Source organism: Cydia strobilella, chromosome 8 (genome assembly GCF_947568885.1).
Source record: "Cydia strobilella chromosome 8, ilCydStro3.1, whole genome shotgun sequence".
NCBI classification, from domain to species: Eukaryota; Metazoa; Arthropoda; class Insecta; order Lepidoptera; family Tortricidae; genus Cydia; species Cydia strobilella.
In genome coordinates, this window is record NC_086048.1 from 19,875,807 (window position 1) to 19,889,291 (window position 13,485).

Consider the following 13,485-nt stretch of genomic DNA (forward strand, 5'->3'; position numbering starts at 1 on the left):
TAAGGTACTAACTGTCTGTTTAGCCCAATGGTTGACTGGTAGAGAATGACTCAAGGCGTTAAGTCCGCCATTTGTACTCTTTTTGTGTAAATTTGTGCAATAAAGTTTAAATAAATAATAAAAGGTTACACAAAGCTTTCGTTTGATCCGACTCGAAAGGAAATTAGTTTGACTATTCTATCGAAGTTAAATCTAAATGCGAAATACAGACACAATGACGTTGAATTTCAAATGCAGATTGTGCTTCAAGAAGCAACATTTGCATCGATATTATCTATCGTCTGGCTCTGATTTATTAAATGTTCACTTGGCTGCCTAAGCTTGTTTCTGCCCTCGACTTCGTTTTCGTATAAATCATTGACTGCTCACATAATTATTAATTAGCTTTTGTCCTTCATTGTGTATCATATGATATAGGCTTCATAAAGTTTCTGTAACACATACTCTTTTTGATTAAATGCTTTGTTTTCGCTACCCAAAAGTTGTGTGGAAGAGATCCCTGTGCGATAAGACCGCCCATTGTCTCTATATTGAATCAATTTTTTTTAAGCTGTATCTTTTACTGAGGTGTGCCAATAAACAGTAATCTATCTATCTATATTATCCCCTAAATGGGGCATTTTCTGTGAAAAGGGACCTTATTGTCGATGGCGCTTACGCCGTACAGCGTGCGCGGTGTATTTATATCGGAGCATCGTTAATACGGGCGTAAGCGCTATCGACAATAAGGTCCCTTTTTATAGAGAATACCACAAATTAAGTCCCACTAACAGGCCAACTCGAACCTACACTGACGTAAGAATGATATTTGATTCAAGTTATTTAGTTATCGTGGGTCTCGCCCCTGCTAATATATGTACGAGCCAAATGCATCAGTTAGAAAGCATTCTGATATCAGCGTATGTTCGAATTGGCCTTTAGTACGTGTTTAGTACTTAATTTTCATGGTTTCTTTATAATGCTTTTAAGAGCTGGGTTTTGTCGTTGGACCAATTTTAATTTATTTCTATCCCAGGCCATCTTTTTGACTTTCTGATACAACACGACGTTTACTTTTTAGGGTTCCGTACCCAAAGGGTAAAAACGGGACCCTATTACTAAGACTCCGCTGTCTGTCTGTCCGTCTGACCGTCTGTCCGTCTGTCCATCTGTCCGTCTGTCTGATGTCTGTCACCAGGCTGTATCTCATGAACCGTGATAGCTAGACAGTTGAAATTTTCGCAGATGATGTATTTCTATTGCCGATATAACAACAAATACTAAAAAGTACGGAACCCTTGGTGATCAAGTCCGACTCGCACTGGTCCGGTTTTTATTCTACAACTTTAACGATAGCATTACCGTCAACTATTTCAAATTCCACATGCTTAAAAAAGGTTTTTTTTGCATATACTTATACGCATGCGCGAAGACTCCTTACAGCCTGCCAAGCCACCGACCGAACAGTTGGTATCTGAACTCGCCGGGGCCCTGCGTCCCGACCGTTGAAAACGCGATCCAAACTTTCGAACTTCGAACATTATTTTTTGTGACTGGCCAGTGTTTTTGTGTAAAATGCGGTTGGACGTTGTGATGAAGTGGGAAATACAGCTGATAGTGTTGGGAATTTCAGTGTTGTTCCGATGCACGGATTCCATCGGTAAGTTTTTAAATGTAAAAAGTTAGGAATGTGTATTATTACTAAGCATATAATTATATGAATTCTTATAAGTATGTTATTTAATATTCATTTGTATAACTTTATCTATGAATGACCAAACAAAACCTTAAGAATAATCCAGTTTATAGGTATGATATCCGTAACGCAGGCTTCATCAGATGCTACAAGTGCAAATCAGCAACATGCTTCGTCTCATACAAACCAATGATGATATCCGCAACAGGCTGAAAAACAATCGTACCTGACTCAAAATTAATTTCCCCATCACACTCGCAGCGTTACCGCGCTGAATGGCCATTAGTGATATTAATTGCATAAGAAGATAATAAAAAAAATCGTTTATAATATTTAAATGATAAGACAAAGGAAAGAAATTTAAATTAGTCAAATATTTATACTTATTTTTTTAATTGTTGTTTTGTAAGGTGAAAATTTACAAATTCCAGTAACAATGTTTATTACCTATTAATTGATGTTATCATAATGATACGCAAACTTACTCAAAATAATATTAAAAATACTTACACAAAACCAACATTTTCCAGCCTTAAGAACCAGTAAAATACCTACGTACGTAAGTAAGTATTTTATCAAGTGGGTATCCAAAGTTAATGAATATACCTCAGTTTGACGGGTGCAATTCGGTTAGGCGTTTAAAAAGTGCGAGGACAAGTAAATCTTTCTATAAGTCAATGTCGATAAAATTATGACATAAGACAGTGCCGTTATGTATTTTTTTAAATAATATATTATACTTAATCGTATTTACAAACGAATGACCTGAATTATTATTCGACGTATATAATTTTTATTATTGTCAGAATATCAGATATTTACAGTTAGAATTGGAATAAATCAGAGGTTTGCAAATAGACAATAAAGTACCTAACACTCTTTAATTAATATGTACCTAAGGATGGTTCACAGTTCCAAATCGGTTAAGGAAATGACGGAAGTTATGAAGCAAAAGAAAAGGAATTAAGCACCTCTTTTAAAATTTTGAAGTCGGTTTGAACAAGAGCTACACGATAGAAAAAGCAGCAGAATCAATGTCGCAAGGAAGGGACAGCCAGCATATAGAATTTTTGGTTGGGAAGAAGTTTGAGAACTCTCGTATGAATACATACTTCACTCATACACAGTACAAAGAAGAGCTTCGCTCCTTCTGCTCTACCTTCTTGTGTACCACCGCAAGAGTTAGAAGTGACGAAAAAGAGTGTAGTCTTACCTGAAAGTGACCAAGCAAGCCGTGGCCGAATAGTCTAAAGGTCCGTTAGGTTAGAAGCGACGAAAAAGAGTGTAGACTGTCTAACCTGAAAGTGACCAAGCAAGCCGTGGCCGAATAGTCTAAAGTAGGGCTCCCGGATTTCGTGCTACACGCCAACCCATGCGTCCGTTCTTAGCCTCGGCGGTGCTAAGCGTTCGAACTACACAACCCGTCGAAGTCCGTGCCCGTGTAGTGCGTTCGGGAACGGACCTGCCTTCGGCTCCGGAGCCGCGGTCCTCGTGGTTCTGTTTTTTTTTTGTTTTGCTTGTTATTGTTACCGTGTTATTGTTCGTTATTAAACTTGTGATTCTTCGCTCTTATAAAGAACGCGTCCGATCGTCACTATACGTCAAGAACGGGCCGGACCCGTTCCGGGCCGGATCCGTGGATCCGGACACACGGGTAACACGGGTACACGGACCTTAATTACACGGACCCTAATTACCCGTTCCGAACGGGCCACAAATCCGGTTTTGTGTAACACGAGAACGGGGCCCCGGCGACGGGTACACGAAACCCGGACGCGACCGCGAGCCCCAGTCTAAAGGTCCGTGAACCGCGTAAGCTGAAGACGCCGGTTCGAATCCAGCCTCCGCCTCTGGAGGGCTTGTTCACTTTTTATGTATGAAGTATGTATATGATGTAAAAAATACAAATCAAAATATTTAATAAAATAATTTGTTTTGTTCGATAAGCTATAAAGTTTAGTCCGATTAAACTTTTGTGCTAAATTAACAATATGTTCAATTTGAGCTAAAACGTTGAGCACACTAAATATGCAATGGGATTTCAAGCGCATATGCACACTGTCAGGTTTTGCATATTTTAGCCGATCCTACACCATACTAGTCGGACTTGCAAAACTGAAACGGTCTGTTTGACGAACAAACTTTTGAATTTGTAATATCCTCTGTATCATTATTTATTTTTAGCAACAGATTTCCAACGATCCAATACTAACTAAATAATATTATATCTAAAATCTATTGACACTATATTATGAACATCTAATTATCTACTCTTACGTATTTTTTTAATACCACGAAGGTGGCAAACAAGCATACGGCCCGCCTGATAGTAAGCAGTCACCGTAGCCTATGGACGCCTGCAACACCAGATATATTACATGCGCGTTGCCGACCCTTTAAAAACCTGTACACTCTTATGTATTTACATTTGGTGAATAAAGATTTTTACAGCTCAAAATGTGATTGTGACAATATGTGAATGTGACAAGTAGCAAATTTCCCCATATAGCAAGTTTAATCAAAATCGTTAGAGCCGTTTCCGAGAAGCACGATATATATATATATACAAGAATTGCTCGTTTAAAGGTATAAGATTAGAAAATATTACACGATCTTTACGTCTTTTTATTGAAAAACGCTTCAAAAAAATAGTAACTTCACTTATGAAACCAAAAGAATGTAAATAAAATAAAAGAATGCATATATGTTATATGCTATAATAATTATTACATATTTGCTGACTTATTTTTCAAGTGTTATTCAAGAAAGAAACACGTCAAAATCGTGTAGTCTTTTTCTAATGCTAAAAAAACAAGGTATCTATAGGAATTCGACGCGTCTCTATAAGCTCTAGAATCTTAGCTTAAGCCACAATGTTTCCACATTTTGGTACTCCAGCTCCAGATAGCCTAGAGAATCGTTACTTCTACGAAATGAAACATTTTGGGTTGTGAAATTTTTAGCGAAACAAACATTTCTGTTGTTATAGGGTAGGTTTGTTTAAATTCGTCCAAGCAACAATTTGATTTTGTTTGTATTTTTTGTTATACTCATTCAACGATGAAAAACAAAAATGGATTATACGCTGTCAATTTAAAAAATCTGCTCTGAAATAATAACAAAAACAGAAAAAAAAATTTGCCAGATTGCTTTCAAAAATATTTAAATTCCAGCAATATTCTCGCTTGTAAAGATAGGTATTTGAGCCGGCGTTATTCCCGTATCGAATGAGCGTTATCCGACAATCCGAAAATCGATAGTCGATTCGATAATGATGCCAATTAAATAATTATGATTATGAATATTCAATAGAGGCGGAGAGGGAGCGATGCCTTCTTAGGATCATTTTAAATGGAATGCTCGTGGAAGATACGATTTTGCTGTAATATATTTTAGATTTTATTATTTTTTTCTTTATATCTTTTTACAGTAAATATGGCCCTTTAAATTTTCGACGTACTTACGTAATGTGCTTATTATGTACAGGGTGTCGTAATGGAGCACGATTCATTTTAAAATATATATATATATTAAGTACATCAGAATAGAACATCGTCCCGACTGTTGAACATTGAGCATCTAACCTAATAAATATACGAATTCATAATGTGTACTCATTTCTTTTCTTGATAACTTTTTTTATACCACGTCGGTGGCAATCAAGCATACGGCCCGCCTGATGGTAAGCAGTTACCGTAGCCTATGGACGCCTGCAACACCAGAGATATTACACGCGCGTTGCCGACCCTTTAAAAACCTGCACACTCCTTTTTTGAAGAACCCCATACTGTAGCCCCTCGGGAAAGCCTCAGCAGGGAACTCATAACTAATAATAATATATGAAAATAATCACGTCACTTTTCATAGTCATCCAGATACAATTTATTTATTTTCACTAGACTTATATTGACCGGGATATAGGCCGTGATTACCTTTGGTTTTGTTTGTGAGCTCCCAATATTCCCGATACAAGTCTAGTGAAACTAACCGTGAATCATTCAAAACTCTTTTTTTCTTTTCGTTTGTCGTTTGTAGATGAGCGATTATCAACGTGGTTAGGCCCCTGTGTGACTACCACCAGCTTGGCACTGACATGAATGCTAGCGTGAACGTATTAGTGCTAGCGAGACGTATAGAAAGTAAATTAAATAAATTACGTTGGCGTATATTTCAGTGTTGACACTATCAGTGACTCATGGTGCGGGTAAAGGTAACCCCGACCACCCTTTAAGTTCGTGAGCCCGGTTCTCAAAGGTTATTAACTACCTATTGAGTACACTTCACTTTCTTACCCTTCAGGCACCCTAATTAGGGGCCTAGGTGTACCCAATTACCCCTTTAATTTGTTCAACCAACGAACAATTGATGTGGTAATTCACTTAGCCGTCATTCGGGAGTGAATGGAATGAATAAGTTTCGCATTTATGATTTGTGAGTGAATGGCTTTTTGGGTAATGATGTGGAAGATTATGATCTTAGGATTATTGAATGTGAATAATTGTAGATTGAATTGGCTATTGAGGTAAGTAATAGGAAGTAGAATAAATTTAAAAGTGGAAAAATTACTGCCTTGGGTGATACATGAACGCACGGCCTCTGGATTGATACTCCAGCGCTCTGCCAACTGAGCCACCAAGACCTCCTCCATAGCCAGCCAATCTTCCCACTATATAGGTCTAGGGAGAAGTAATAGGGAGATCCTAATTTAACAATTTGTTTTGGTTTTGAACTGGTTTTGACACGACTGGTATCACGCACGACTTTTACATCATTTAACATCATTCATCATTCATCATCATCATCATCGTCATCATCATCATAATCATCATCATCATTTTTCATCATTTTTTAGGGTTCCGTACCCAAAGGGTAAAAACGGGACCCTATAACTAAGACTCCGCTGTCTGTCTGTCCGTCCGTCTGTCTGTCTATCATCAGGCTGTATCTCATGAACCGTGATAGCTAGACAGTTGAAATTTTCACAGATGATCTATTTCTGTTGCCGCTATAACAAAAAATACTAAAAACAGAATAATATAAATATTTAAATGGGGCTCCCATACAACAAACGTGATTTTTTGGCTGTTTTTTTTCATAATGGTACGGAACCCTTCGTGCGCGAGTCCGACTCGCACTTAACCGTTTTTTTTTTTAACATGATTTCAATAAATAAATGAATGAATGAATGATCATTTCGCTTGCACCAATTAGTGTGAGCGATCCTCCAGCTCGTATCAAAATAAGATCGAAACCGTAACAAGTTGTTAAATCTGAATTGGGCTCATGTGCATAATGCAATATGTATGTGATGTGTTATTTCTGTTCTTCCTGTGTATTTTGTATCTTGTACCTACTTTTGTGTAAATTTTTCTTGAAATGAAATATTTTGTTAGCTCGTTTCTCAGAGCATTGGTAAATCTATAATGTAATAACATTAAAGTACAGATTTTACCTACTATCAGATAAGAAAGTTCTCATGGTAAAATTGGTTGTAATAATGACGACGACGCAGGGTCACTACCCACTAGGCCAGACGACCGGTCTGGCCTAGTGGGTAGTGACCCTGCCTGTGAAGCCGATGGTCCTGGGTTCGAATCCCGGTAAGGGCATTTATTTGTGTGATGAGCACAGATATTTGTTCCTGAGTCTTGGGTGTTTTCTATGTATTTATGTATTTGTATATTATATATATCGTTGTCTAAGTACCCACAACACAAGCCTTCTTGAGCTTACTGTGGGACTTAGTCAATCTGTGTAAGAATGTCCTATAATATTTATTTATTTATTATTTATTAATAATGCTGGTCATTTCTTACGGTTTTTCAACGCATTCTAGAGTACTAACGATATGTGCGTAGATAAAAGCGCTAAAGTGTGGTGCCTCGATTATCTTATGTGCTTGGTCCAGTAGTTAAGGTGGTCTATGGTATGTTTAATAAAACACTGTCAATGCTATTATGGTGTCCCTGTCACACAATGTTATATAACATTTTATAACTTGTTTTTATGTAATAGGTAGTTTACTAATGTAGTTTTATAAGTGTCTTGTAACTAACAATTTATGGATCTCAGCTATCTGATTTTTTTTTTTTTTTTTTTTTTTTTTTTTTTTTTTTTTTTTTTTTTTTTTTTTTTTTTTTTTTTTTTAACAGCCAATGTTGGAGCACCATCACAGCCATTTTTGTATATATATATTTTTTGTATATTTCACTACATACTTCAATTAAAACATGAAAACAAAAATGGAAACTATAAAATATTTATCGGTAAAAACATACGATAAAATAGCGATGTGATAGTTTTGTACCTTTTTGCTACGGAACCCTAAAAACAGACACCAGTATGTTTTATATTCACTCTTGACGTTAACGAAAATTGATTACCCATTATTGAATTTACATTATAATTTATCATTTTTGTCGATATCCTCCAATTCACAGGTAAATGATGAATGCATTCGGTAATGATTACCTCATTTAACGGGAAACATAATGGCATTTCGGCGAATTAAATTGTTGAGCACGTCGTTATGGAAATGCTTGAAATAAAATGAAGATCGACATTTTCATCAATGATAATGTAATAAAAATAGAACAATACCTAATTAGCTAATGGGGTAATTGTAACACTGCCGAAATATGAAAGCACTGCTGGTATATTATATTAATTTATCATTTTGATTCTAATTATGTGTGTCAAAATTCATTCACCATTTCACCGAAACACAAATTAAAATTTTATTCCTATAAAACATCAACACTATTAAATAAATATTAAATTTATTTATATAGGATTTAGTAACTCTATTATGCAGTTATGCACATAATAATATAAATAATAAAAATATAAATGACATAAATATGTGAAGAATCCCGTTCCAAATTTGAACATTTTTATTCGAATAAAGTTGTTTTTATAAGGTAATAGGTCAACCATTGTAAAGTTAGAAAATTTATTATCACAAAACAGAAATTAAACAAAATCTAAACCTAAATTAGCCAGAGGCATTGTTCCCAGGACACTGGCCGCGTTACCCAACTGCGACTGCACAGTAGGGCTGAGCTTCTGCGCAAAAAATGCGCCAGGTCGTAGTTCGCCAGACACCCAGTTTACTAGATTAGTGGAAATTTCTTTTACTAGTTTTCTGGTGTCTGACGACCAAGGACCGAAAGTAATTCCTATAATGTACATCTAGATTCAAAATGTCATTTAACTCCGTTCTCCGCTCGTTTGCCTTCAATATTATATCATAAAAAAACACAGCATTTGCGATGACGTTTTGAAAAATATATTACCTCTGTCTTCATGTATTATTTGTGTTTCCATGTACATTTTTTCTTAGGTTGTGCAATAAAGAGGATTTGTATTGTATTGTATTGTACCGGGTTAACTAATTAGACGGTTATGCAGCGTACTACGTAGGCGAACAACACGCGAACGCGAAGCGAAGCGATGCGGCGCGGGGTGAATCAATCCTTTGATGAGTATCAAAGGATTAATTCACCCCGAAGTGTCCTACGTGGGCGATCTCGTTGCGAACGCGAACGCCGTGGGCCCGCCGCTTCGCTACGCGTTCGCGAGTTGTTCGCTTACGTAAGACGCTGCTAGTTAGGTAGTTGAGCGGTAGTCAAGGAGAATGTAGCAAGTGTGCAAGGTAGGTAACCTTTTAAATTTCAATTGAACCTTTACATATTTGGAGGTAGGTTATAATTTAACAATTTGGTATAGAATATTGTCTTCGGTTACCGCGATAGTTACTCATGAAATAAAACTATGAAAACGGATTATATCGCGTTTAAACTGGTTTTGATATGACCTTGATGGTCGTACTGGTTATTAGCGCGTATCTCACGCGGCGGGGCGGGGCACATTGCTCGCAGAACTGATGGCCGGTGGGGCCGGAAGGTTCTGGAGTGGCGTCCGCGTCTCGGAAGACGAACTGCCGGTAGGCCTCAAACGAGATGGAGCGACGACCTGGTGAAGGTCGCGGGAATTCGGTGGATGCGAGCGGCACAGGATCGGTCGGAGTGGCGAGCCTTGGGGGAGGTCTATGTCCAGCAGTGGACGTCTATCGGCTGACATGATGATGATGATGATGATCTCACGCACGACTTTCATTTCATGTCGCATGGACCAATCAGCGTGCTATCTTCAAAGTTGTATCAATATATGACAAAAACCGTAAAATAGTTACTTACACCTGAATTGAGCGGGCTCTTGTAGATTTTATATTAAATGTATGTCTTTAACTACCAGGTAGAAAATAGTAATTCGAATTTACTTAGCTAACAACGTTCTTAAAAACGCATTTTCAAGTCTTACTCGAGTTTTCTGGCTTCAGAAAACCTGCCATTGTACGAAATAGGAGGCAACGGACTTTAAGACGAATTCTCGTATATTTAAAGCTCAAGGAAAAAGAAAAATCTTTAAATCTTGGCACTGCTTTAAGCTAAGTATTTTTTTTGTTAAAAAGTTGCAACATACTCGTAAATAAAATATTAGGGTTGAGCTGATGTGTTTATTTAGTATGTTAAGCGTGCTTTAAGATTTACGATTAACTAAACAATATGATTTAAATATAACTAACTTAGCGGTTTCACTCACGTGTTTTTAGTCACTCGCGCGACATGTTTCGGAGAGCCTAGGTCTCCATTTTCAAGCACTACCTAACAGTGCCTGAGTGAGTAGCGGTCACGACACAACAAAACGCGGAAACATGTCACGCGAGTGACTAAAAACACGTGAGTGAAACCGCTTAGTTAGTTGTTAATATGTCTCACGATAGTTTAAATTCGATGATTTAAATATTTATACGGAGGAGTTCTTTAGGTGAGCATGCCTTATTGAAATTTCATTGTGCTGTATTTTTTTCTTTTTCTTTGTGTATCTTCTTAGTTAATTTCGAATTATTTATATTTTTTCAAGTTAGATTTTCAAAATTTCACCTAAAAAAAAAACAAAAAAATGATATAAAAATGTTTGTTTTTTCTACTTCAAAACTTATAAATCACATGTTCAAATAGTGTGAAAACAGATATTTAAATAAAAATCTAATCAGTAAATGCTTATTTTTTTGGTTTTCATACAACATAAAAATAATAAATAAATAAAGTTAATTTGTATTTTAGTTACTCCCTTATTAGTTATCATTTGTATACGTTCTGTTCACACACGTGGCTGCGATAGTGCGCAACCTTAGTATAGTACCTATTAGTTTAGTATCATGTCACTACCTGTGAGTTCCTATAATTGGCTTCCTGTATTTACTATAAGTTTTATATTAATGTCACAGCTGTTGGATCTCCTAATAAATAAAATAAAATAAAAATAAAATAAAAGTGGCTGAGCACGACCCCCTTGTAGTTGAGATAAAGTTACAAAGCTTGGTGTATTTTATCAGCATAATAAGTGTAACAAAATATGGGTTTGCCCCGCCGGAAAATAAAATTAAAAGTTTTTAGAACCACCCTAATAGTAGGTAATATAGCAAAAAATTATAACGTAAAATGGAAAATTATACCTTATCAAATATTAATTTATTCTTCATTTACTTGGGCAAAGACGACCGAGTTTCCTTGCATGATGAATAGGTGCATTACAAAGTGTAGCATAATTTGTCCTTGCATGATGAATAGGTGCATTACAAAGTGTAGCATAATTTGTCCTTGCATGATGAATAGGTGCATTACAAAGTGTAGCATAATTTGTCCTTGCATGATGAATAGGTGCATTACAAAGTGTAGCATAATTTGTCCTTGCATGATGAATAGGTGCATTACAAAGTGTAGCATAATTTGTCCTTGCATGATGAATAGGTGCATTACAAAGTGTAGCATAATTTGTCCTTGCATGATGAATAGGTGCATTACAAAGTGTAGCATAATTTGTCCTTGCATGATGAATAGGTGCATTACAAAGTGTAGCATAATTTGTCCTTGCATGATGAATAGGTGCATTACAAAGTGTAGCATAATTTGTCCTTGCATGATGAATAGGTGCATTACAAAGTGTAGCATAATTTGTCCTTGCATGATGAATAGGTGCATTACAAAGTGTAGCATAATTTGTCCTTGCATGATGAATAGGTGCATTACAAAGTGTAGCATAATTTGTCCTTGCATGATGAATAGGTGCATTACAAAGTGTAGCATAATTTGTCCTTGCATGATGAATAGGTGCATTACAAAGTGTAGCATAATTTGTCCTTGCATGATGAATAGGTGCATTACAAAGTGTAGCATAATTTGTCCTTGCATGATGAATAGGTGCATTACAAAGTGTAGCATAATTTGTCCTTGCATGATGAATAGGTGCATTACAAAGTGTAGCATAATTTGTCCTTGCATGATGAATAGGTGCATTACAAAGTGTAGCATAATTTGTCCTTGCATGATGAATAGGTGCATTACAAAGTGTAGCATAATTTGTCCTTGCATGATGAATAGGTGCATTACAAAGTGTAGCATAATTTGTCGCAGGTCGTTTAAAATTATTCCCTTACCCAAGAATTTATTAATTCGCGACGTCACGCCACTCTGTGATTACTTACGCGACATCGTTTTGACAGTAAATCCTTAATACATTACATATGTACAAATGCTGTTTAATAGAAAAACCGGCCAAGTGCGAGTCGGGCTCGCGCACGAAGGGTTCCGTACCATTACGCAAATAAACGACAATAAAATCACGTTTGTTGTATGGGAGCCTCAGTTAAATATTTATTTTATTCTGTTTTTAGTATTTGTTGTCATAGCGGCAACAGAAATACATAATTTTTGAAAATTTTAACTGTCTAGCTATCACGGTTCGTGAGATACAGCCTGGTCAAGACGGACAGACAGACGGACAGCGGAGTCTTAGTAATAGGGTCCCGTAGGGTACGGAACCCTAAATACAAGCTAATTCGAACGTACACTCATCAGAATAATATCTGATTGATGTAATTTAGTTAACGTGTGTGTCGGTGGTACCAATACATCAAACGGACAAGTAGGAGCTAAATGCACGAATCGGCCTGAGTCCCATGTTTTTAGGGTTCCGTACCCAAAGGTTAAAAACGGGACCCTATTACTAAGACTCCGCTGTCCGTCCGTCTGTCTGTCAGCAGGCTGTATCTCACGAACCGTGATAGCTAGACAGTTGAAATTTTCACAGTTGATGTATTGTGTTGCCGCTATAACAACAAATACTAAAAACAGAATAAAATTAATATTTAAGTGGGGCTCCCATACAACAAACGTGATTTTTTTGCCGTTTTTTGCGTAATGGTACGGAACCCTTTGTGCGCGAGTCCGACTCGCACTTGGCCGGTTTTTGTACCCCTTTTCACATAATAAAGACGCTAAGCAAACAATAAAATCAGATTAAGACCTCAGCTGCATCTAGTTTATTACGAACCTAATCCAAGCTCAGGTTGGCGCGGAATTAGCCACTCCGAGGCCATTCGCCATAATTGATTACTCTCTGGTTGCCCATATTGTGAATAAGACCCTGTGCAGGTGCGGTAGACCGGTTCATATAATGAAACATGAGTATAATGGCTTATTCTACTATTGCTGAGTGAATATTTGTCTTTGCCTGCCATAATTACGTTATTATCAGAAGGATAATTCAAACTTACATTTGACATCAAAATTATATCTAAATGATGTCATTTTAAGTGGGGCTCCCATACAACAAACGTGATTTTTTTGCCGTTTTTTGCGTAATGGTACGGAACCCTTTGTGCGCGAGTCCGACTCGCACTTGGCCGGTTTTTTTTTTCTTGTGGTTTTCGGAGGCTTGCCCTACAACAGTGTCATCCATAGGGG

At 36.9% G+C, this 13,485-nt stretch overlaps 1 protein-coding gene across 1 annotated transcript in view; it reads left to right on the forward strand.

The window, feature by feature from the left end:
- The first annotated feature begins 1,464 nt into the window (after positions 1-1,464).
- LOC134743802 (neurotrimin-like) overlaps positions 1,465-13,485 on the forward strand; it is a 97,947-nt gene continuing 85,926 nt past the window's right edge. The window contains exon 1 of the mRNA XM_063677462.1: positions 1,465-1,639. Within this exon, the coding sequence (XP_063533532.1) occupies positions 1,555-1,639 (85 nt within the window). The 5' untranslated portion in view covers positions 1,465-1,554. The remainder of the gene's footprint in view (positions 1,640-13,485) is intronic.